This window comes from Pectinophora gossypiella, chromosome 1 (assembly GCF_024362695.1).
Source record: "Pectinophora gossypiella chromosome 1, ilPecGoss1.1, whole genome shotgun sequence".
In the NCBI taxonomy this organism is placed as follows: Eukaryota; Metazoa; Arthropoda; class Insecta; order Lepidoptera; family Gelechiidae; genus Pectinophora; species Pectinophora gossypiella.
This window is the reverse complement of record NC_065404.1, coordinates 5,937,967-5,965,620: the sequence shown is the minus strand read 5'-3', so window position 1 is coordinate 5,965,620 and position 27,654 is coordinate 5,937,967. Positions and strand designations below refer to the sequence as shown.

The window sequence follows — 27,654 nt, the reverse complement described above, 5'->3', positions numbered from 1 at the left end:
TACTGAGGAGCTCGGTGGCGCAGCGGTAAACGCGCTCGGTCTGCGATTGTTGAAGTAAAGCAACTTTCGCAGAGGCCGGTCATAGGATGGGTGACCACAAAAAAAAAAGTTTTCATCTCGAGCTCCTCCGTGCTTCGGAAGGCACGTTAAGCCGTTGGTCCCGGCTGCATTAGCAGTCGTTAATAACCATCAATCCGCACTGGGCCCGCGTGATGGTTTAAGGCCCATCTCCCTATCCATCCATAGGGAAAGCCCGTGCCCCAGCAGTGGGGACTTTAATGGGCTGATGATGATGACTTATATTGTGCCCGCATTTATGGGGGAAGTGCGTCATTGTTACATATAGATAGATACAGTTTTAGAGTAATGCATTGTTTGATACACATCTTTTCTCCTCCCTCCATTTGTTTCCTCCTCTATAGAAAAATATCCACGTGGATATTGTCCACAGGGAAAATATAAAAACAAAGTACCTACTCTCGCATCTTCAAGTCGGTCTGTGAGTTCAATGCTTTTATATTTAGGTAGATTAACATTTTAATATTATGTACCATGATTTTGACTGTGGCTTTTGTCATATACTTAACAATTTTATAAAAGCTATATTAAGTACTAATCAACCAAAATATTGTATCGTAGATATTACTAACATGATTGCGATAGGTCATATTATTTCTTATTTTAGTTTAAAATATAGTGCCTGTTATTTTATTTATACTCTATAACATTTATTTATAAAAGTACCTATGTATATTTACACGTCCCACGTATAAAATACATGTCGTTAAACTGCCAGGTTTGGCTGTCAGCCAAATATTTTCTTCTGCTATGCGGTATAGATTTTTTTTTATAAAATTGATCAGAATACACTACCTACAAAAGTTTTATGATAAAGATAAAAAAAACTTAATTTTTATTTAATATAAAAGGTACAAAATAATTAAAACACATAATAACGGGTTCTTACCGCGTTTAAAATAGGGATATGAGACACACTCCATACACTCCACTCCATTCTCATCAGTCATCACGTGATCATGGTACTTGCAACTGTGTCGAAATATCGGGAGTCTCATATCCCTATTTTAAACGCGGTAAGAACCCGTTATTATGTGTTTTAATTATGATAATAACCGCGTAAACTTAAAACAAGGTACAAAATATATTATTGTTAGCTGCCTAAGAGTAGTGTGTGATGTCTAAATTAGGCATAATAAGTATAATGTTCCTTTGCAATAGAGGCATAAGCGATCTTTATATCGATTTACATATAACTACAACGCATTTATTTTACAGAAACTGTTTGGTGACAAAAAGAGATAAGTGACTAATCAATAATAGGTGAACCTTTATTGCTTTGCTTAAGTAGTAAATACCATCTAAGAAAAATCTAATAAAGCCATGTCCAAAAAACACGTCTATATTCATGATGTTAGATAACCCGTGATCCCTTTTAGTTTAATTTTACGAAGTTCCAGCGAATTCCGCATAGAACTAGATTTATATGATCACGCAGCAGGGTTCATTCATTTATTCAGTTTAGGACGTAATCACGTGAAGTCACGCACGGGACGTGTGACGTCATCATGTCACTAACCCAGAACGTGGAAGAATAGGATCTATGAGGAAAGAGGTGTCAGGTCAGGATGTCTTTTGGGTCACCTGATTTTGGTATTTAAACACGATTGCGTCCTTAAGGAAATTATGTTACTGGGAGCATTATTCATTGCAAAATTGCTACATGATTCAACCATGGATTGATATCAATATAGTATACAAGCAGTTTCAGTTACGCTACTGTCTTTCGGACCAACAAGAAATCGGTACCGTAATTCATACCGGTATTACCGGTATAATTAGCCATATCGGTAATACCGGTATGAATTACGGTACCGACAGTAGCGTAACCAACACATGTATACCTTAATCGCTTTCGAGCCCTGTGGCATGCAGTGCAATTATTGATACATTTCGGCCACTCAGATAAAATGATAATTTTATCTTGAAAAAATATCTGGTAAGTACCGGCTTTATTTGTTTGTACTTGCCAGCTTATTAAGAGTGTTATAGGTATTTATATTCCCAATATCCGCAGAGTTAGTCTATCCATCAAATATTTCCCGTTGCATTAGAGGAACAATCACTCAATTTGTGAAGGCTCTATAACGATCCTTCTATTATATACCTGTCTGAACGAACATGGACAGGATGGGAAATCTAATAAATCTTGCGAGCCGTAAAGTTAAAGCTTTAAATATGATTTATAGGAAGGTAACGAACGGTTACTTAATGCAATAAGCATTAGGCGACAAAAGAGTTACGTTAAAAATAAAATTGTAACGTAATTTTCAGTCTTGATACTTTCTTGGTAAAAAAGTTGAATTATTTAAATTATGCATACCTAATATTATGTTAAGTGGGGCAATTTCTGCCTTTGTACAAAACGTTACAAAATGTGCATGCACTACACATATATGGGTCATATAAGTCTAAACCTATGTTAGTGGGCTCTGGTTTCCGCATTTAGACTTTAAAATGGACCATTATGCATCAGTCTTTACCTAATACGAATCTAGCGTTTTTTTTTGACATTACTTATTGTAGATTTGCCGCAGATGGCATTATCTACTTGGCCGGACAAATGGGGAGCGCTGAAGGCTCTCATTCGGTACAACGTATAAGACAACAGGCCTGAGGGTGCCCAGTTGGGCGCGAACCTCGGCTCAGGGCGTCGTGTGAGATGAAAAATATTTGAAAGAATTAATCGACCCTAGTGGGTCGATAGCGATAAGCGCTGAATGAGGGAAATCGTCGACCACGCCGGCGGGGTCGGTATCGGGGTCCTGAAGTGTTTGGTGTCGCGAGCAGATTGGCTGCCTCTATGGCTAGAGTAATCGGGTCGTTGGGATCGTATATTACGTCCTTCGGACGCCGATACTTTTCAGTACCGTCCCTAAGCGGAATGTATTCGGAAGCCGCAACTACCAGGGGATTTGGGTGGTGCGGAGCAGAATCGAAAAAACGTTTGGAAGCTAAGAATCTAGCGTAAGAATGTACACTACATTTATCAAAACCCACAGCTAATATATATCGTACTAATTATCTTAATGTGCTGTTATCTATAATAAGATTTCTTAAAATACATAATATATTGTATATTTGACTCAAGTTGTTTGTTTAGTGAATATAATGAACACTGTTAGTAGAGATATTATTTTATCTTCTAAGTCGTAATGTATTGTTTAAGTACCCACAACTTAAGTTTAAGTATACAATCCATACGCAATTAAATAAGGATGACAGGATCACCAATATTCTTTCGTCTTTTAGGCATAAGTACCACAGTTTCGGTCTTTGTATTTTAGTGTTTAGTATTATTAGTAAGATGCTCCCGTGCTTCGGAGGGCACGTTAAGCCGTTAGTCCCGGCTATTAGCCGTAAAAACACCTCCACCAACCCGCATTAGAGCAGCGTGGTGGGGTATGCTCCATACCCCCTCCGGTTGATTGAGGGGAGGCCTGTGCCCAGCAGTGGGACGCATATAGGCTGTTTATGTATGTATGTATTACATTACACTTTGGCACTCCTACCTAGTCCTCCTCATAGTCTGCTACACAGAGTAGTACAAGAAAAAAAAAAAGTCAAATAAACCACCACCTATCACGAGGGTCTAACATAAGCTTTATGTTAATAAACCACCATTGGGTGAATATCAAAATGTGCCAAATTTGGTGGCGAACTTTCACCTCGTAGCTAGGACTACCCTTTTTCATGTCGGAACCCAATTTTTCACGAAAACATAATACTTAAATGAAAGTTCGCCACCAAACTTAAAATTTTGATATTCACCCCATTCTCAAAGCAAGCCAGCAACATCTAGTTTAAAAATGTTTTTTTTTAGTTTATTGTGTGACAAAGAAAAGTGAATAAAATTAGAACAAAGTGTTTCGTAAAGCTGCAAAGTAGCCTCACTTTGTTTGCGTCACTAAAATTGCTGACGTAAAGTCTTCCTCACAGTCAACGTCTGATAAACCAGAACATATTACTTTCCTGCGCAACCAACCCAGATCTAATCTGCGCCACGACATATTTTACCTTCCGGTTTAGATACCTGGGGTAACGCAATATCCATACTTACTACAAGTTGTATTGATACCACATAATTACAAATCAGCGGTGGCCTCCGTGGTCCAGTGGTTGAGCGTTAGGCACACGATCCGGAGGTCCCGGGTTTGAATCCCGGTAGGGATATACCACAAAAAATACTTTGTGATCCCGTTTGGTTTGGACATTACAGGCTGATCACCTGATTGTCCGAATGTAAGATGATCCGTGCTTCGGAAGGCACGTTAAGCCGTTGGTCCCTTACTGATGTAAGTAAGTGGTCGTTACATGAGTCGTGTCAGGGGCATTTGGCGGCTCAATAATAACCCTGAAACCAGGGTTGATGGGGTTGGTAATCCACCTCACAATCCACACGATAGAAGAAGAAGATTACAAAACAGCAATTGTATTGTAATAAGAATAGAAAAAAAGCTAATCTGAGAGTTTCTCAGATTCGATAGATATACATACTCACGCCTATTTCCCACTGGGATAAGCAGAGACTATGAAATGTATTTGTTTCAATCCTGACATACTTCTCTTGCTTCCTCCACATTCATCAATCGTTTTATACACTCACGCCGGATCGGATTCTACCTATAGAATTTATATCGAAACATGAGTAAGTTAGGTGGAAGTCAAAGAATTAATAGTAAATTGAATATGCTTCATCGATAAGAGAATGTCTTCTATAATATTTTTAAATATTTCACGTGGTTGTGTCGTTTACGGTATCAAGGAATAGTTTGCATTCACGAGGTGATTCGCCACCTCTATGGCTAGAGTAATGGAGTCGTCATCGGATATAGCATTTAGGCTTAAGTTTGTAAGTAAGTAGATTAATCGTTACCCTTAATATCAGGGAAGTAATCAGGAGGAAAAATCTCCTGGTTACGATAAATTGCATGACGTCAGAGGAGGCATCTAATATGTCAATGAAATAGTGAACGCGGTGATCGACCTTATAGTTCGTCGTCCGTTCATTCACGCTCGGAATGAATCCTATACCCTCGTCACTTTGACAAGTTACCTACTGTGTAAATCTCTAACAACATCGTTGGGAAAAATGCTTTACATTACGTTCATATGTATTCCGTGTGTGTGTCTCTTTGCAGGTTAAATGGTCTGAAAAGTTTATTTTAGGTGTAGATAAACGGTTCGACCACGGAATAGAAGAAATGCTCCGCGCATTTTGTAAGAGAACGTCTGAAGCCAGTTCGACCCCACTCTCTGTTACTACTGCTCCTGCAAACAAATAACTACAATAGTTCTACTGCTTCTCAAATTCCATAGCTAATTTACTGGCTATGTATATTTTATGTAATAAGCTGCAATTTTATCATTACTTTTCGTAAGATACTGCATACGAAAGTATTTCTTTGATAAATAGCCGATCATAAGTACTAAGGTTTTTACCTTTCCTGTGATAATGAAGGGTCTCATTGTATGATAGTCGATATTTAATTTATTGCTCTGCAGGTCTTCTTCTATCGTGTGGATTTTGAGGTGAATTACCAACCCCATCAACCCTGGTGTCAGGGGACATGACTCATGTAACGACTACGTACTACGACTGATGTAAATCAGTAAGTAATAGCCAGGAGCAACAGCTTAACGTGCCTGTCGAAGCACGGATCTTTTTACTTTTTGGACAATCAGGTGATCAGCCTGCAATGCCCTAACCAAACGGGATCACAAAAAGATTTTTGTGATTTGGCCCCACCGGGATTCGAACCCGGGACCTCCGGATCGTGAGCACAACGCTCAACCAATGGACCACGGAGGCCGTTAAAGCCGCTCTGCAGGTTATAATGTACAAGACGACCTTTTAATATACTATCGCGGAGCTTTAAAGAAAGTTTGCGTACGAGGGGAGGGCATAGATGAAGCTATTTGCTTATAATACGAATACATGTATGGCGTGCGTTTTGCGGTCACTTGGCACTTCCAACCACTTTCTTTTATTCCATGGGTTCGATAGATGTATCTATAAATGAGTCAAACATCAGAAACGGATTACCTTCACTAGGAACTTTCTTTCAGACTGATATAATAGCTATTCTTACTGAACAATATCAGTTATGTTATTACTAATCACTTCTAGCCACACATCTTCGTGCATGTTACACCTGACAGATAAAACAGCGAGGCGAAGAAAATGTTTACAAAATTCCACTTAACCTCAACACATATGTATTTTAACCTATATTGTACCACGTGCTTCAATGTACAGCCAGTGACATGACTGAATGAATTCAATCTCTGGCTGCAATAAAAGGAAGAGCAGCTTTTATGCACTACTAATGGATAAGTCTATACTTTATTGCAGGCACGTATATGACCTTTATAGGAGTACGGGAACAAGATCTTCATCGCGCGTTGCTGGAAGGAAGACTTCTTATAACGCGACAATGTTTACTAAGCACCTGACGTTATTTTTCCTCATTAACTTTGTGACTTTGTAACTACTTTTTTCTTTGAAGCATCATGAGTTCATCGTTGGTTGTTGTTTGATAAATATGAATAGTTTATGAAGTTTATGCGACGATAACTATGTAGGAAGTTTTGATATAAGTTTAAGATTTTTTTGTTACATAACATACATACATATGATGAAGTGTCCTTACGTTAAGGTGGATGAAAAGGAGAAATGTTTGTGTGTGTGTGCCTGTGCGTGTTCGTGTGCGTGTGCGTGTTCGTGGGCGTGTGCGTGTGCGTGTGCGAGTGAAGAATATAACATTCAGTTTTATTTACTTAAATAAGACTAGCATTGCGCCGGGGCAAATGAACGGGGTAATTTAATGCAAATTTATACATTTATATTTAATTGTATGATAATAGAAGATAAGTAGAACATGTTATCAATAAACAAACCAATGTTTGACACCGTTGAGTCGCTAAAGTCTGCGCTAAATTTGCATTGTTTGGTCCATTCAAATATTTGGATTTACAATAATAGATACTTATCTTCTACAAGCATATGACCAAAGTTTATATCTTATCTTGACGTAATAGAAGAAATCTCTTCCAATTTGTTCATTGTGCGTGATTTGATGAGTACTTTCGCTTCAAAATAGTTTACTTTAGGTTTACTCCTAAACTGAAACCTGTCTCCGAACCCGAAAGTAAATGTTTGACTGTCAATCATTCCTTGTGCCTTGTATTTGTTTTTCCTAAAACGAGGATAACTTTGAAGAATCAAATTTTAACAAAATTTATGTAGGCGGTTTATGGCATAATCTGTTTATTGGGTTACTTACCCTTGTTGGAATAGGACGTTTTGTTTAGGCACCTGCGAATCAGCCGCTTTCAGAAAGAGAATATTATATTATAAATCTTATTTTTTTCTTTTAGATTTGTTTGTAGCGCTGTTAGGTAAAGCTTCTGTCTAGATAGTGCAAAATACTAGCGTGTTCATTTACCAAAGAGCAGTAATTTCAGTATTTTATAGAATCACACACGCGATGTGCGTCTACTTAATACAAAAGTATTATATGCTATGAATAGGCGTATATTTTGCGCCACCTGAACAGGGGCTAAGGGTTTCAGCACATTTCTAGCATGTTTCTCTCTAAATGCCTACTAAAGATACTTTTCAAAACAAAGCGAAATGTTTTTCCCAGCAGAATTGTTATGGAGGGCGCTACCTTCGTCTGTTTTTAATCGGCAATTGTTCTGTGGTAATCTGAGCTCATAAATTACTTGGAATAAAGCAGACATAACCATTCCAGGTTTACGAATGATTTTGCCGAATTTGGCTCATAGGATTTTTCATCACAAATAAATGAGAACTTTTTTACAGTTCCGTATAATTTGATAAGTTTATATAAATATAATTGATTAATTTATTTATCACCGTAGTCGCCTTATAACTATAACATAATATACGGTTTATAAGCAGTCCTCTTTTCATACCTACACAAGTAGAGATAGCTAACCTAATCTTTATCCCAATTTAATTCTCTTCCGTCATATAGAACGCTGCCCACGCACTTGATGTGAGTGGACCCTAATCAGACGATGGATTGGATAGAATAGCGAAAACAATGGAGCCGGTATATACTTACTGGTTTCTACCGGTTGTCGACTGATACCTGATCCGTAAAGACAAGTACAAGCCATTTAGTTTACCTTCTGGCACGTGGAACGATTTCAAAATATCCCACATTTACACGAAATGTAACGACACACTTCGTGTGAAAACATAGTCTCATAACAGAGCTGTGTGATTTGGTGTCATTTACAGAACTGTGTGGATTTTCGCCTATTTATGTTACACAAAATGAATCATGTTCTACCTAACACTGAGTCCCAATTAGGTTATTCTTCGTAGCACTCTACAAGACATTCACGTAATCCTGTACAGTTGAAATGATAAAAGCCTGTGAAAATGAAGAGACAGACGTTGGGCTGGTTGACAGGGAGGTGGGTGTTTGACATTCCGCTCGCATACTCATTTAAGGAACTCCACGTACCCTTGGGGTTATTATGTACTTACCTCTACTTGGGAACTGCTGGCCAATCATAATGATAACAATACGTGATAAAGATAACTTATCAATGTGTTCAGGGATCTTGAAACTACAAATTGCGGTTCTATCAATCCCAATAGTGTGAGTTAAAGTAAGTATATTCTTGTTTATCCACCAGCACGCGAGGTATGCCCTAAATAAGAGATAGAAGTCAAACAGATTGACTGACAAGTTGCGTCATTATCACTTGATCTGTTTCGTTACAAAACAAAATATATAATATACATATAAGCTGACGATTATATTCCCAATTTGGGTAGTTAGAGCTACATCTATCGCAAGATGAACTAAGTTTTTTTAGATCCAAGAATTCTGAAGACCAACGTGATAGGTGGTGAGTCGTATGATAAAGTAAATAGGTAGTATCAGATATATGTATATTTATTTGTAAATTTTTAAAACTGCAAGATAATGAAATGCTGATTATTTTTTTTCGATATTTATACTCACGCGTCTTGATTCCAATAATTCCGGATGAATGTACGGATAATATTTGAAACTTAAATAATGGTAAAAGAAAATTTCCCCGCATCCATAGCCTGACCAAGTAAACTTCATAATCGTTGTTGCTGGTGACAGCAAGCCTTTTGTACTTACTTAATAATTGGATATGGGTATATCTATATACTTTCTATTTAGATTGCTTTGAATAAGAAAATCAATAAAACAGAAGTTGTAATTAAGTTGTGGGCGGTAGCCCTCGGTACCATTTTTCAGAAGCGAAATGCGTCATCATCTTGCCGCAATAAGCTTGGAACATGAAATAGGTATTCTGTATTTTATTGTGTACCTACCATAGATCTCATATAACAAATAGACAACCAATCTCTGTAAAAAAGTGACCGCGGCGCATCTTGTCACAAGCGTCGGCGTGTAACGACAGTGTACAACCGATATTGCACTTTATTGGAACAGCCACAATATCTCAATTTTACGAAACGAAATTATACTATTACGTAACTTAATATATACGTATTTACAACACAAAGGCTCCTTAGCGAATGTGAGTCTATTTGTTTATAGGATGTCAGTGGTATCTACTTACATAGATCTTATTTCAGTAGGTAAATAGTCTTTCGTTGGCTGAATAAAGTGGAACAATACAATGCAAAACGAAGTTGAAAGTAAGTATGCCTTAAATATTACGAAATTATTTCTATTGAGTATTTACAGCCTATACTGGCAACATCTCCGTGTATTTATTTATTTTATTTTATTTTGTTTGGGGAGCTTACAGAAAACAACATATTATGATCAGCCCATACTGGCAAACTTTCCAAGTAAAACAACGTATAATCGGATAACGAGGCACTTCTCACTCTCCCTAATTATAAGTTTTGTTACGAGTATCAATAATTTTCAGTTCTGTGTAATGTGCAGGCGGAACCTAGCTGGCTCATATCATCTAGGTCATGAACATGAATCTAGTAGAAATAAATTTGGCGTTACCTTTTTTTGACGTGACTTATTGTAGATTTGCTACAGATGGCATTAACTAATTAGCCGGATTTCGCGTTACTATGCCCCGGATACTTCATACAAAATACCTTGTTCTCAAAACACACGCGCATCAGTGTAAAATCGAGGGGGTGAGGTAAAATTAGTGCCGCCCCTGGTGGGCAGCGGAGAGTTGCCGATCTATACGAAGTTTCATTTCTTATTCTATGGCGTTACGTATAGTGTTTAACACGCTGAATAGGTCTATTGTAAGGTAATTGGTTGGTAATCTGTTACTATCCGGCTCATCAATATCAGCTAGGAAATAGCTGATTTGTGGTTCTGCCTAAACAAATAGGTTCATACTAGGTATAGCCGTTTTTGTAAGTATAAAGACTGACTCGAATGTTATACCATAATATTATTTTTAGTTAGCAATATTACAGACATCAAATTACGAAATAAAATTCTATACACGAGCTATACAGGGATGATTCAGTATTATTTCCCATTATTATTTTTTCCATCTTGTAAAGAGAACGCCACAAAAGGTTTTCTTTGCATTGTGATTTCTTAATTTCTAAATGGGTTTACGCATCCCTTGGCTCCAGTAACCTTCGCTGTCAGTTCTGTATTTCATTACTTGGTAGGAGAAGATAAACGATCTGGCAGTCCTTATGAATCAGAAATCAGAATCATTTATTAAACGTACCTAATTATCATGGATAAACTTGTTGAAGGTTAATATATTAACATTTTTGTAATTTTCGTCATTTCGCAAGGTGTTATGGCTGAGGAGAAGAAATGACAAGAAACTGCAACGGCAACACATTTTTTAAATCATTGAGGGTACATTACAAGTTATTTAATAACTAGAGGAACACATTCAATTGTTACTATATAACTGTCAATAGAGGATATTCAAAAGACTGACAGTTTGGTAAATATAGTCAAGCGGTGATTCTTGCTTCCTTGTACAAACATAAACCTAATGGGGTAAGCAGAAACTATGGAATTCACTTCATTTCTCTATTTTGTAGTCATGACATTTGGTTGTAGAGGTAGGACTTACTACATCTTAGAAGTGTGTTAGCTCTTTTAGTACATTTTGAAGTGCGTGAAAAAGTCGGTCACATCGTCTTATTCAAATGTTACATGTGAAACATTACCTATTTTAGTATGTAGTACTAAGTACCTAAGTCGGTCACAAAAATATCTCCCATATTTTATGTCACTGTATACCTCTATACTCGCACATACATAGTAAAATACATGCTTCGAATATTATGAATGTTATTTTAAATGCTGAGCTGAATGCCGACATGGTATGTCTATCACCAGTGATTTAAGATGCAGGCGGAGGTTAATTGATAACTTCTGACGATAACCAATGCACTTTGTACAGCGACTACAAACAGGTATGTTATCGTCGTTCAATAACAAACTGGTCGCACGCATACATATATACTGTAAATGTAATATACTCTAAGGCTCCAAGGTGGTGTGGATACAAGGTGTGTAAGAGTGAATATAGTTTTGCTAAAATATACCACGAATGTTTAACGAGATCAAGCTACACTCATCATCTCCCTAGCATTATCCCGTTTTTCACCGGGTCCGCTTAATTAATCTGTAGATTTGACAAGTCCGGTTTTTTACAGAAGAGACTGCCTGTCTGACCTTCCAACCCGCGAAGGGACAACCAGCCCAATACAGGTTAGGTCTCATACCTCCGAACATGCATTTCTCGGAATGTGGGTTTCCTCACGATGTTTTCTTTCACCGCTGAGCACGTGATAAGCATTTATGATCCAAACATGGATTCGAAAACAAATTCGACAATCATTGGTTTAGGCCTGTGCCGGATTCGATCTTCGACTGTTTTACTTCGTTTTACCAACTGGGTTACCACGGCTCTTATTACATAAGATATACTAATTTATCGAATATGTACCTACGTTTGGAAATAAACGCTTCTGTGTTGACTGGAGACTGTGTTAACTTCCCGGGCTTGTCGTAGAATCCCACAGATTGTGTCTAACAAGATACACAATAAAGAACCTTAAATATTAACTCACATGTTTTCATTTTCATAATATTGTCTCCGTGAATGAATAAAATATAAGTTTCGATAATTTCAGTATCCCGGGAACACAAATTATTGAATTATGTCTCTTTGTACTTATATTAATATAGCAAATTAGTATTAATTTGAATATACACGTGCTTATAAATGGCGTAGATACTAACCCTTTATTTGGTGAATTGTATTGTGAGCTCACGACAGATAAAGCCTGTTCTGAGATATATTTGACATGTGACATTTTCAGAACACGTGAACACGTGTCGTAGAAAATTGTTTGAAGTGGGATCTTTGTATTAGGAATACTAATAAGTAGGTAGGGCTCGGCGCAAACGGGCTACTGACTAAAGCAACCGGTGGGTGTCGCGCGGTAACGCCACATTTGTAAAAGTGGCAGATGCGCGCGATTGCCACTGGTGCTCGGATGCCGCCACATTTTACGACCCGCTTTCTATTGCAGGCTCTTAGGAAAAGTATGGAAGAAAATGCTAGTAAAAATAAAAGAAGGGCGCGCGCCGCGCTGGGTGTAGAGCAGCACGAGAATGACGGATGTCGGCGTCTTGTGTGGCTGGCAGCGACCGCAAGTAGCAAGTCGCGAAACTGCTGTAGCGAGAAACTCGCCGGAATTTCCACGAAATATATGCAGGGTGTTAGTGACATCGTAACGAATACACAGGGGGATGATTTAGACCATGATTCTGAGTTAATATCAAGTGGAACTTTCCGTCGCAAAAGTATGAAACTGAAAATAATTTAAAAAAACATAAAAGTTTTCATGAATTTTCCGACACAAAATTCCACTTGATATCAACTCAGAATCATGGTCTGAATCATCCCCCGCAGTATTCGTTACGGTGTCACTAACACCCATACCTACTTGTATGGCTATCTGAATGTACTTGCACGGGGTGTTAGTGACATCATAACGAATATTGAGACGGATGATTCAGCTCATTATTCTGAGTTAATATCAAGTGGAATTTTCCACCGCAAGTATAGAATTCATAATAATTTAATAAAAAACTACAAAAAAAAATGTGACGGAAAATTCCACATGATATTAACTCAGAATCATGGTCTGAATCATCCCCCTTAGTATTCGTTACGATGTCACTAACACCTGTATAAGGGTGTCAAAAATTTGTCACTAGCCACCGGTGGCTGTGGTCAGTGGCCCGTTAGCGCTGAGACTTTAAGTACGTATATTGAAAGTTTATTATATCACCTTATATACTTATTGATACAGGTAGTTGAAAACTTTTATAAAAGCTACATAATAGCGTTGCAAGTCAACAAAGGTCGTGAAAAGTAATATAAAAAACATGTGTGTCATTTAATTAAAAACAAGTCGCTCAATTCACGTGATAGTACCTCATTATAATAAATCAAAGATTGATTGTCAGTGTTATAGTCATAATGGTCATAAATCAGTTTTTATATCAAATAAATAAACCAGTAATTGTTAAAGATATCGCTTTTGAGATTCAAAAACAAAAACATAGCGATGAAACGACCCATCATTGTATTTGCCTTCATTAAGGGAATTTTGGTTTGAGTTACCTATCTTATTTAATAGGCCAGAGCCAACCAAGTTAAATGAGATATTTTTTTACGAAACCTCAAAATAAACGTCAAGGTCATTTATACAGGTTACTTATACACATTGTTACTTAATTAGAATTCGTAAATAAGTCAAGAAGAAAAATGAGATGGCGTTCTTACGTTGGATGGTTATTTGATTGTTTAATTTTGAGACTGTCTTCTATTTCTAGATTTCCATGTATTATTTTTCTTCACAATATTGGTATACATAAAATAGGTACTTACTGACTATGTGGATCATGAAGGAGGCGAAGACGACCATCCATCCCCACCCTCCATCAGGTGGCGGCGGCGGGGTCACTGACCCTTCGCGCGGCGAATCCGGCGTCTGCGCATTCCCATTCTTCGAGCTCTTCACCTGTCCGTGCGACATCTTCACGTTATACCTCCCCTTCAAGTACTACAGCCACTACTCTCAAATACAGATACACTCAATAAAGCAGACACTCGATACGACTGATGCGCAGTATTTAAATACAAAATACGATCATCTAACTCTATCTTCGTATTGTCGATAAGATATGGATCATTCAAGGCGAATTTCAACTTCGACTTGTTTTGCAATTATAGCGGATACTCTTGAAGTCTTATTGGTTATTGCAGGCACTATTTGAATATTTTATATATATTATCTATTATTAAATGTCTATTGGAAAGAAGAGGAAGCGCGATGTATGAATGTGGAAGGATGTAGGACGATTGGATATAAGGGACTTCCCTTTTGTACTATGTATTGTCGTTAAACATCGTCTTTACACCTATCTGCGGTTTAGCACGATCGTTTTGAATACTAATGCTTTCAGGAAAATTCCCGACATTTTCGCTGTGTACTGGCTCCCCCCGTCTGAAACAAAGGATAAAAAAATTGTAAGTGTTTATAAATACAGACAACCTTATCTGTGAACTGAACGGAAGGTTTTATTTGTCAATCTACAGCCTACTAGACATCTGCAGGTAGATATTATAATCTTTTCATGTACTGAAACAGTCTCCAATCTGTATTATTATCCGACCATAAACATTGATTAGGCCCTTGCGAGGCACTATGGATGTAAACACAACACGTCAATCTTTTCTCCTCAGGTGCGATTGCGGAAAATTACATGTGAACTTATTGAATATTTTAATATAAATACAATGGCCCTGAGTCCTGCAGACACCTAATTTTAAATTAAGTTGACATAACAGGTATCATTTTCTTATCCGTCGAAAAAGAAAGAGACGGATGATTAACAGCTGTTCATTTTAAAATGAATTATTGAATACACCTGGGTTATTCTGGGTTGTCAACATAATTTTGACAGATTATTTATTGGCCAATGTAAACTTTTGAGGGACTTGGTTGAAAATCTGCCTAAACTTGATCAGTGTTACTACAAAACAAAGACTAAAAGATAAACTATGTTTAAAATATAATCCTTACACGAAAGAAGTCCCGAAGGCCGCGGCGCTACTGTCGCAGATTCTGCATACAGTTATTATTATTATTATTAATTTCAGTCGGCGGATTTTAATGAAACTAACTTGAGTTTCATTAAAATCCGCCGACTTCTTTCATGGCGCGAAATACTATTTCAAACCTAGTTTATTTTTAGTTTGTGTTTCGTAGAAACACTGTATGTGTTTCATAAATTTTATGCCCGTCGATTACCCGTTCCTTTTTTTTGGCAGATAAGAAATTGACAGGTATAACTTAAAATAAAATTAGATGGTGTGTTCTGGAATCAGCACGAATATCACAGGTACTTACATAAAAAGTTAAGATCATTTCAACAGAAACAACAGACTGAATTTAGTTTCAGATTCAAAATCGAAGAGGTCCGTCTGGGACTTTTGCAGTAGTTAAAACTACGATTATGGTCAGGGATTAAGTTAATTCTCTTTTCAACTGCGAGTCAGACGAAATGGCCGAACATGTTAGGAATTGCTACGATCCTTTTTATACAGTCCCGTCTAGACTGCACGGATTTTAGAGATTTATCCCTCCTTTGGCCTTTGTGTTTATATTTATATATTACATCTACCTGCAAGCGTTGTGGCTTTTTAATTTCACTTGTAAATTGGACATTTGCCTCTATAAGTCTCTGTTAAAATCTTTCTATAAAGTCGTAGCCCAGTTCGGAGGATGCGGGACCAACATGTCACGGGTTCGATGCTCGTCTCGGGTTCTAAACCGACTAATTCGACTTTGATGAGTTTGAATTCATGTTTGGTTCATAGATAATTGATATCACGTGGTTTCCCATATTAGTGCTCGGTTAAGGGTAACAGGCTCGCTCCCTATTACATGTGAGTGGGTGTATCTATAAACAACTCTGCCTACCCTTTCGGGGATAAAGCCGTGATGCTATATTGTGTTATGTACCTATGCAATTATTTGTAAGGCTTCTGTCATGTAGTTTAGTGTAGTTACTAGTGCAGTCTGAATGTATAATGAGTGTGTAACCCAATATTCGGGTCACTGCGAGCGCTGAAAAACGAATTCAACCCTGGTATTGAATTACATATTACCTATTCATAAGCCCGTCGACGTGCTTTCTGTTTTATTCATTTCAATTGCGGTAAAGAATGTTTAAACAAAACGTTCCTGATTAAATGGATATAATAAATAATACTTAATACCAGTTCGTACGAAATACTGCACGCCGGACACGCCATACAAAAATCTCATTCTTACTGTAGGACGTCTTGCATGTAAGTGCGAGTAAGACAGACATATGCGCACGCTCCCCCTTACTCTTTACCTATTTACGGCCATTGAGACTAAAGACCCAGAGGGGGTGAGGTAAGTCTAGCTCGTCGCTCGATATGAATTGGTAATATCGTAGCAATAATAGTAGTATGTACTTAGGTGCTTATGAAATGACAAATATTGACTCAACTGAATAAATCACATACCAATCGAGACCAATTATGCCTCACCATGCTAAGTAATCGTAGTGACGAAAATTAGAATTACTCTTTAGTATGACCAAGAGGTGCGGGGCAGTGAGTTACCGTTCTATCCGTAGTGTTATTCTTTATTCTATGATACTACGTAGATGTGCTAAAACTAATTTTGGAGACATGTATAGTATAGATAAATATTATGCGTTTTAACAATATCACTTATGCAAGTCTGTTTTTCTTCTTATCGTGTGGGTTGTGAGGTGGAATACCAACCTTATCGACCTTGGTGTCAGGGTTATTACTGAGCCGCCAAAGGCCCCTGACCTGGCTCATATAACGACTACATACTTACATTGGTAAGTAGTAACCGGGACCAACGGCTTAACGTGCCTTCCGAAGCACGGATCATATTACTTTCGGACAATTTGGTGGTCAGCCTGTAATGTCTTAACCAAATCAGGAATCACGAAGTGATTTTTGTGATATGTCCCCACCGGGATTCGAACCTTGGGCCTCCGGATCGTGAACCCAACGCTCAACCACTGGATCACGGCGGCCATTAAAAATAGTGACTAGTCAGCCGGGGTCGATAGTATGTCTCTATCTTGGCTTTACGACTACTGGCATGTCTACCGGCATGAGCTTTAATGCTTCTCAAAGCGAAGGATCTACCCCAAGTCAAAAATAGTTTATCACACCACTAAAGCCAGGTATCCACACCACGTGCTTTTCCCACATAAATTCAGAAGCTGTTATCAGACAGGTCGCTGGAAATGATCGATTGTGATATCGACTGTCAATATGTATGATAAGAGATTGTGTACTGGACAAGTGATTTGCAGATAAAACGCAATATCGTTTTGGGTTATCATATCGACTATATTAAATGCAATATCGACGTATCTCTCATGGTTACAAGAGTAAAGTAAGCGCGTTTTACCACTTCATCCGATCTTATAATAGAAAATTAGTATATCAAAGTCAAAGTCAAAGAGGTCAAAGTATTTATTGCATACCATATTATGGTAAACTATAAAAAAAAATATGGGTTAAATATATAATATGGGTACAGCACAAAACAAGAAAAAATAACATAATAAACTAAATTAAGCCAGAAATACACATACATACATAACATAAACAGCCTATATACGTCCCACTGCTGGCACAGGCTTCCCCTCAATCAATCGGAGGGGATATGGAGCATACTCCACCACGCTGCTCCAATGCGGGTTGGTGGAGATGTTTTTACGGCTAATAGCCGGGAATACATAAAAGAAATAATCCCAATCCCAGAAATACAAAAAAGAAATAATTATAAGTAGTCGAAATTAAACAAAATTAATCAACAAAGAAAGAAAATTTTAAAAACTGTATTAGGTATTTATATACCTAATATAATATTGTTATCAATATTTACAACACTTAAATATGAGAAAAACTCTTGCAGTGTGTAAAAACTTATCTCAATTAGGAACTTTCTTTCTTTAGGAAGTTACCATACAAATAGTTCTACGGCCCCTTTGGATCCGTTATTTGACAAACACGGATCGGATTGGAATAGTAGTGTGTAGACACCCTAAGATAATGTTGTATTTTTTTTAGGTAGGTACTTCTTTATCGATATGTTGAAAGATTTGAAGGGTATTCTTAAATACATCAAATGGAAAGATACAAGTAAGTAGTGACAGAACTGCAATCGAAAGTTAAAGTTCTCACGTGCGTTTGATAATGATGAATGTGTTACAGAAATATTTTATGCTTAACTAGCGGTAGGTAATATAATACGCAATACATAACGATTGTTCTGCACAAAGCAACATTCCGATAACAATACAGACATCACAAAACCAATAACCTACAAAAATAAATATGTTACAGAATATTTTTATGAGTAATGTATGGAATAATGATGCAAAATGATAATGCGAATGAGTCTCTCGACCTTTCCGTCCCGCCTCGAGTTATCAAGGAGCGATAAGAGGTCGCGCGGCCACTCCGACGCACGTTACATCACCCGAGATTGATCAATCAATCAAATCAATCGAATGAGATTCAAACGATCATGTTGTGATCGAACTCTATTTACGAATGTAAGGCTGGATTGAAATGCATTGCAGTTGAATAAGTGTTCCTCTTATTAAGTGATTGGAATATTTTCTTTTTATGTAGGTACTTACAAATGTAATGGCGTTACACATAGATTCATAATTATTATCATCATTATCCCGTTTTTCACAGGGTCCGCTTACCTAACCTGAAGATTTGACAGGTCCGGTTTTTACAGAAGCGACTGTCTGTCTGACCTGTCAACCCGCGTAGGGAAAACCAGCCCAATACAGGTTAAGTCACATTTTTCATCGCCGATAATTATATTCTTAATAATTGTAAATTACTTTTTTCTAAATTTTTCTGAGGAAATAAATAGAAAAAGATAACAAAGGAAAATTATAACCGATTTACAATTTTATTGTATGGCAATTAGGAACTTTCTTTGTTCAATACAACATAATTACCTAATTATGGATTGTAATTATTAGAATGTATAAGATATCGAAATAATATGGTATATTTTTGAATGTAAACAACAGTGTATTTAGGTACATATATGCGCAAGAGGTCATTAGGTAAATTACATTGCCGACTGACCTTAATAGCCATTGTTTATTTAAATACTGATTATAGTATACCTAATAATAACAAGAGGTAAATGATTATTATCTAATAATCAACTTAGTCCTGAGTAACATTTAAAGAAAGAGTGCGTTAGATCGGACGTCGTCAGTCCGTCTTTTATGTAATCTGTGGTCCAGCTGACCGAAACGTAGAGTAATTATGAAATCGGGTTTTCTGTATACTCACTAATTGTTACTAGGAAAGGCAAATGTATACACCAATAAAGATTGTGGCGCATCCATTGCTTTTTCATATTTATAGTTGTTTGGATATTGAAATAACGATAAAAATTTAAGGTACCTCATGATGCGGTGTTTATTTTGCAGGCTTTCAGACTCTGTTGCTCCTTGAGGGAATTTCCAGGCTACGTTCACCAAAAACAATACAGGTGGCGTTGTACAGCTTTAACGTGATAATTGGGTCGTTCTTCTTTTTTATCGACAATAAAAAGACATTTTCTCGATTTATCGGATTTAACATCTTTAAAATTATAACGGCAATAAATATTTTAAAACATCATATAAAGATGTGTCTGTAGAGGACTATTTAGTGGTTCTCTTTATCTTGGTAGCATACTTTTCTTTGCAGGCGCATTCCAAAAAATATTGTGACAGAGTGGCCCTTTTCATCGGAGACAGCATTTCAATTTACCACTCTGTCACATAATTTTGTGAAAAACGATCAAGCTACGTTAATAACTAATTGAGGAACCGATTAGTATTTTGATTGTATTTTGAGTATAATAAGATAACTATATTTTTGGACAATCAAAACATGAAATAAAATTCTAAAACATAACTTATTAGAAGCAGAACGAAGGACAGATCATTGTCGATAAAAAAGAAGAACAACCCAATTACCTATTTTATAATTACTTGTGTAAGTACATCATTGTTCCAAAATACAATGTAATCACAGAAGCATATATAAAAATAATTGTTGCTTGAAATTTGGATCATATTTTTATTACGTATATAATTCCTTTGTTGCTACCTATATTGCTTCTCTTTATTGATCAGAATGATAATGGGTGGAAGATGTGTTGTGTCATCATTTTTACCAAAAGACAAAAGATGCATATGTCTGTTATCGATGAAATTAGAAGGTTAAACGAAGGAAAATCTAATATAACTTATATAGGAATTATTACTATTTTCTTATTTTTTTTCTTTTTATTATTGTTCGTGTCATTATATGTTTATTGCACCAGCCCGTGCTCCAATGCATTAACTTCTTTCACCCTAAGGTTGCCTGGCAGAAATTGCTATTTAGCAATAAGGCCGCCTATTGTACTTATGTTTTTATTCGTATGTTTATGTCCTTTGTATATGTCGTTGTGCAATAAAGTATTATTGATTGATTGATTGATTGAAAATCTGTACAGCGTCATCTATTTTGTTTTTGAGGAACATGACTTGGAAAGTCACTCATTCTTTCTACAAAAAAGCTAAATATTTCGTAATTTGTAATAAGAGTTTATCGAATAAATTTCAAAAAATCTTCAGGTTTATATTCTGATCTAACGATTTGTGATTGTGCCTACCCCAATAGTAATTTTATGTATGTTATGAGACGATTGAGAGCTCTCATCTAAACTTTTTGAATAACTTCATTATGAATAATTGCCAAGTGAACAAAGTCAGAATGCATACGCCTCCAAACCAAAGTGTTTACTTGCAAAATGGTGACTCACGTGGCTCCCACATGTGAAATCGGAGTTCGAACCACGATTCAAACAATACCCTATTCTATCATGTTAACTAACACGGTATAAATACGGAAAAATACTGACTAACCACCGTCTTAATTTTCTTTCAGTTCCTGTTGTGGTAAACATTGCAATGGAAAGAAACAACAAACAGCCTGTCAGAGATAAGGAAATTACTTTGTAGGTAATTGAATTGTAAGTTATAATTGTGTTTTGACAAATTAATAATGACTTGAATAACGTCACTGAAGTTTGATGATTGAGAATCACATAGGTAATTATTTTTTTCTTGAAGTGAATTTTGATTTTATTAAGATGCAAAATATTGGACAATACTATCTTTTGAAACATTTTTATATTTTTTATAAAGCTTACTTAGGTAATTATTAAGAGGTGACATATTTTTTTTATTGGTTCTTTATAATTATTTTTGCCATATAAATAAAGTAAGTAATATTACAATCATGTTTATGTTAGCATAAATGACAAAACATTGACCTTTTGAATTCTTGCAAAACAAAAAAAAAATATTCTTTAGCATTTATTTGTTTTGAAAACAATAACATTTGCGTGTCACTTTTATAAAATTAATATTAAATGCAAATGTTTTCAAAGAAATTGCAACGATGATGGCCACAAAGCGAGGTCTTTGTTTTAAAAATGCATGTCAAAGATCTCGCGCCAAAAATAAAGTTTCGCGGTTGGCAGCGTCGCCGCGTCCGCGTCGTTGTATTCGCCTATACATATTTCGCAACAAACGTTGTTTTTCAAACAACTGCGTATAAAATACACTGTTTCTAAATTACAATATTGCCATGAAGCGATTTCCGTATTAATGTCGCGTGATTCAAAAATTTTCTTTAAAAAACCCATTTGTCATTGCTCCTATCGACTCTACCATGATTTTATTCGTGATTTTTAAGTAAGATTACATTAAATTTATATATATATATTTACTTAGTAAAATCCCTGTAAGGTATGTTATATTGTAAACATAAAAATTTAATTTCGCAAATCAAAACCACGAACAATAACATTGAACAAAAAGTAGATAAGAAAAACTTACTTTTTATTTATTATTCTGCGTGTAGAAAGCAGTGGCCAGTCCTTAATAAAACAATAATCACAAAATAAAACTAAAAAATGTTCTTTGTAGAATGTTTGGTTTCGTTTCCCGACGTTCGGGATGCGCTATGTGGAGCACCGAGCGTTGAAATACGTATAACGCGTGTACGCGCGCGCAGTGGCGAGTTCGGACTGACATAAAAAGCGATAAAGTCGCACTGGAAAACAGATCTTCACTCCAGCTCTCGAAATAAAGTACATTTATCAACACAACACTAAAATTAAAACAAAAGCAATGTTTTTAATCTATCAAGCATGACTAGAGAGATTTAACTAATCCATCGCGTGTGCGTAACCTTGTATTTAGAGGCAAAGACGTTCCTGAAAATCAGCGTTGTCATGGAAACGATTAACTTTATATGGATAAAGCTACCGCAGTATTTTTATAGAAAAAAATTGTCGCAGTCGTGTTACAATAAGTTGAAAGAGAAATTAATTAGATTAGATATCGGAAATAGATGGAAATCGAATTTAAAGGGAAGAACTGCCTATTTTTGTTAACGAACGATGGGCGAATTTTTTACCGCATCGCGCAAATATTAAAAAAAATATAAATTATTTTTTATATTGTAGGTTTGTTCTTATATCGGGTATTATGTGTGAATATTGGTAAGATTCTATACTTACTTTCTATTTGATTAGTAATTTCTTTGATATTTAAAAATAACTTTTATTAGGTCCCAGTACCTGAACACGTGATGGTCAGCATGGCTAACGCTGTATTCACAGTGGCAGCGTATTCGTTGCAAATTGACGCGCTATGAAAAAACAAAACAATTTGATACTGGCAACATAAAAATGTACGTGAATAAATAAATAATCAAGTAAGTAATTAAAAGTTACATGCAAGATTAATGACAAAGAATAACGCAGTACGTCATCATCCTGGGTATGTCATAAACATGGATTATGAGATCACGCCGCCGTTATAATAATATATATATTTTTTAAGGATAGATGTTGTATGGGGGTGTTCACGTCTCATCGGGCGCTGCCTACTTCACCTAAAGAAATTGAACGGCACAGATTAGGTATTTTTGCAGAAGCCCTTACCCTTTTCAACGGTAATCGGCCAATTACAGGATTTTCACATGTTTCCGAAAATTTATTTCTGGTTTGTTTCGTTATAATGATTACCTTCACCATTAAACACGAAATATCGATTTATGATCCATCATGAAGTGGAAAACAAATGAATACGAAAGAGACTCGTGTTTACTTGGTTCGTAAATTACTCTGTTTATCTTTTATATTATTTAAGCAATCACAGACAGTAGCTGTTTTGTTTTCCGTTGTCTTATAGTCCTATCTACTTTATTAAGTATTAAGGTTGTTAGTTTATGTATATACGGATAAATCTACTTACATAATATATTACACGATATGTAATAAGAACTAATTAATAATTGAAATTAAATTTAGAATAATTGTAATTGTTATTTAGTAATTGGGTAATGTAACAGTCTAATTCCTGATGTAACTTTTATTTTATTCAATGTTTTATTATATAAGTTGTTGGTGTACCTTTTTTATAAATAAATAAGGACTATACTAGAATACACAACGTTGGTTATATTTTGATAGTTGAAACATGTAGAGACAATGAAAATGATTTACAATGCCCAAGAGGACGGCCAGGTCAAGAGTATTCTAGCCGATAAGTTCTTAACTTTGATAAGAAACTATGCCACTTCCCATGGGTTATAGTCAGAAAATTAAAATTAAAAATATTTTTACTATCAAAAAATTGGTATAATACTAAGTCAATAATATTATTATGATGTCAACGCATAATGTAAAAACATATTTCAATGAACGTTATTAATATTAAGTACCTCATATATGATGTAAGTATATCGCTTAAATTTTCACACTATGGGAGGAATTGTAAACAAAGCTATTGCTTATCTGACTCATGACATGTCACAAATATCACGCTATCAGAGTCCTCCCTATATATAACGTATTATCGTTCATTTGTTACTGCACTGAATTGGACACAAAACAATATTATACTTACCTATTCAGGTCACACCTTCAGCTACGTCATGTCATGTATTTATGTCAGCTTGAAGTGTCTAGATTTTAGATAAAATCACTAGAACTGCGACTGAATGTCATAATATATATCGGTGAATACGATAACCTGAATTACATTTTAGAATAACAATACTTTTGGTGTCCGTGTGCAAAAGTTCGTATTCGGTGGTATAATATAAATAATCCTGTTCTGTTTAAGGACAGTACCGATCTATTAAAATGCGTTTCTCAATCATACTATAAACAAAGATATGTTTTTATAATTAAACAAAAATCAATTATCTTTTTTCTCCTAGACTCTTCAGACGAATAGGAACGAGGGCAAGTCAAATGATAGTATTTTTGTGAAACGTCAAAACGACACATTTCTATAAGTAACGTTTATAGAAATACACGTCGCGACATCATATATAAATGTGCTCAAAAGTCATTCTTTTTGTTATGTAAAAAGAACTGACAAAATTAATAATGAGCTTGATTTTTAATCGTCATAGACTAGCTTTAGCACCTAACCTAAGTCATTGTATAATATGTAATATTTTATTAGTGCAAGAAATAATATAACTGCGATTGACTTAAATGACTCCACGTGTGATTAGTCAGAGGTAACTCAGCTCCACTCGTCATTACGACGCTGCAAACAATGACACACTCAGAGAGATTGATCGCTATTCATTAATATTTTTTTTATTGGCAAACCTAGTATAAGTTATGTAATATACCACTAGTTGTTGGCGAGTAAGAATAACAGAATATATAAACTCACGCCTATTTTCCACTGGCGGGGTTAGCATAGACTATGAAATTCAATTTGTCTCGACCCTGACATTTCTCTTACTTCCTCCACATTCATCAATCGCGTGTGCTTCAAAAGCCTGTATTTATATCAAAGTTTAATATTTCGTTCAAAAGCATCAAAACCTAAAAAGGTTTAAAAAGAGGGTTGCCTACAAATAGCATCAGGAATATTTCTATGCGAGTAAGAAACTATTTGAAAAATTTGCAGTGGGAAAACTATCTTGCTTGATTGCAGCACAGTACCAGATTTACCTTAACCTAGAATGCTACAATATATAAATCGTCGCTGATGTCGCAAACTGACGTATCTGAAATTTTTGTAGAAACTGATTTACACATTTTGCAATTGTCAATAAGACACAACTCACTTTAGCAAAAAATTACAGATATGTCGGTTAGCAAAGTCAGCCGCGAAATGATACAACTATCACGAATAATTCGCCATTAATTAAATCTTTTATCCGACTACGGCAAAACTTATAAGTTTTAGCAGTTTGTTGTATTAAAGTATGTTCCACCGTATTTCCTAAATTACCTATCCAAGTTTAATAGTTCAGATATCGATCAATTTCTTCGTTGTAGTCCAGGTAGCATAGGCCAAATATTTTGAGATAGATATCATTTGAAGATCTTTATAAAACATTATTAGGTTCCATACATCATTTTTAAAGATTTGAATACGAACACGGAATATTTAAAAATACAGTAAGTATGTCGTACTTTTCAGTGAGAACTTTTTACGTAGGTAATAATTGGGTTTTTAGTTTTATTGGGGTTTATTTGCAAAATTGTTTTCACATAAGTATTTTCCTCTCATACATTGGGTATGGTAACATTTTTGTTCAGTTTTGTTCCCGGTAAAGCTAGGGGAATAAACGACATCGTAACGAATACTGAGAGGGATAATTCAGACCATGATTCTGAGTAGATATCAAGAGGATTTTCTTGACGGAAAATTAGTAAAAATTTTAGCGTTTTTAAAATGATTTTCAGTTCCATAGGTACTTTTGTGACGGAAAGTTCGACTTGATGTCAACAAAGTTTGCGTTACGTCACTAACACCGTGTATTATAAATGTAAAGCACCATTATGATATAATATTTGCTCGGTGCAGTGTGAGTCATGGTGGAATCATGCATTCTAATATCATTTTTATCTTGACTATTTTTTGTCATATCAACCGCTACACGTATCCTGTGACATCCTAGCCATGTACTCAAATTTTTATACGAGCGTTGACATTGAGAATTATTGTGTGTAAAGGTGCTGATAAACTTGAGCATTCACTTGTAATGAGCATTTGTTCAATTCGAGAAAAATACGAGAACATTTTAGCGAGCATTCTATCGAGCGTTCTTGCTCATGAAAACGTTCATAGCAATTTTTGGCTCTATGCTTGGCTCGGCTCGTTGTGCAGTTCGACAAATATAAAAACGGCGAATGCTCGACGTTCTGTTACAAGTGTGTGCTCAAGTCTATCAGCACCTTTAGATGTAGATAGGTGGGTATCTCTTATTCTAGTAGTACGAGATTACAGCATCAGATAGGCACTGCTCAAGTTCCGTTTTCCGTTATTTATGTTCTCTGGGAATTTACGTGAGGAAAAATGGACTCCTCTAGATTTTAATTAAATCAATAAAAAAAAATCGAAGTTAACGTTAAAATAGGCCCGTATTTGGCGAAATCACTCGAGAGATTTATTGATAACCTATTATGTGAAACACATTTGCTTTCTGATAAGAATGTAAGTATTGCAGTTAACCTAATAGCTCATTTACTTATATGAATAAACTTCCGTAGTAATGTATGAGGTAGGTAGAATTGAGAGTAGGTATTAAAGTTGTGATATTTTAACTTTACGGCACAAAAAGGTTTAGGTAATTCGGAGACAACCACATGCAGTGCCTAGCACTTTTAAAACGCATTCTTGGATAACCATAATGATAATAATCATAATATTATAATAATTATTTAGGTAGAGTATGTACTACGTGCATGCACGAATATTTTGATGAGAGTGGAAGTAGCGAAAGAGGTGTGTCAGGATCTCAATAAGTTGAATGAGAGCCCACACCGCTAGCCATTTGTGCCAAGTACTTTATGCCATCTGTGGCAAATCTATAGTAAGTTACGTAAAAAAAAAAAACGACGCATAATGAGCGTTAGAGAGATGTCGAATCGCTGAAACTGACCTTCGGGTAGGTACCGCAAAATCTTTACGAAAAAGATCCTTAAACAAGTGATTTCAAGCGTCAAAGACGTGACAGTCAATGACACTATAGTGCGCCTGCGCATAGCGTATAAGAATCGAGTGTCTATTCATTAATGAGCGCCCCCATTCCTACGTTCGTTTGTCGGTCGATCGTTCGGAGTTCGGAGGCCGACCGGTCAGTTAACGCCGCGGCAAGGTTAGTGCAAATGTAAACACACGCAATCTATTGCGGTTATCTTTTATTTGAAGCCGGTAGCATTGAGTGGAACGTGAAAATAAAAGAAGCGATTCCGTTTTCTTTCGCACTAATATGGCTCTATTTCGCGTCTCTACTATTAGTGACTTCTACGCTTTAGGCCACCTGAAAGCGTTCAGCCTACTTACATTTTTTTGTGTTAGTTTCTGAGTGTTTTGCTTTGAACACAAAAGTCTAATAATAGGGGGTAAG

At 36.0% G+C, this 27,654-nt stretch overlaps 1 protein-coding gene across 1 annotated transcript in view; it reads right to left on the bottom strand.

The window, feature by feature from the left end:
• LOC126376694 (monocarboxylate transporter 12-B) overlaps positions 1-22,303 on the bottom strand; it is a 51,341-nt gene extending 29,038 nt beyond the window's left edge. Inside the window, exons 1-2 of the mRNA XM_050024285.1 lie at positions 22,098-22,303; positions 13,984-14,602 (exon numbers count right to left, since the gene is read on the bottom strand). Of these exons, the coding sequence (XP_049880242.1) occupies positions 13,984-14,131 (148 nt within the window). The 5' untranslated portion in view covers positions 14,132-14,602; positions 22,098-22,303. The remainder of the gene's footprint in view (positions 1-13,983; positions 14,603-22,097) is intronic.
• Between the last annotated feature and the right edge of the window lie 5,351 nt (positions 22,304-27,654).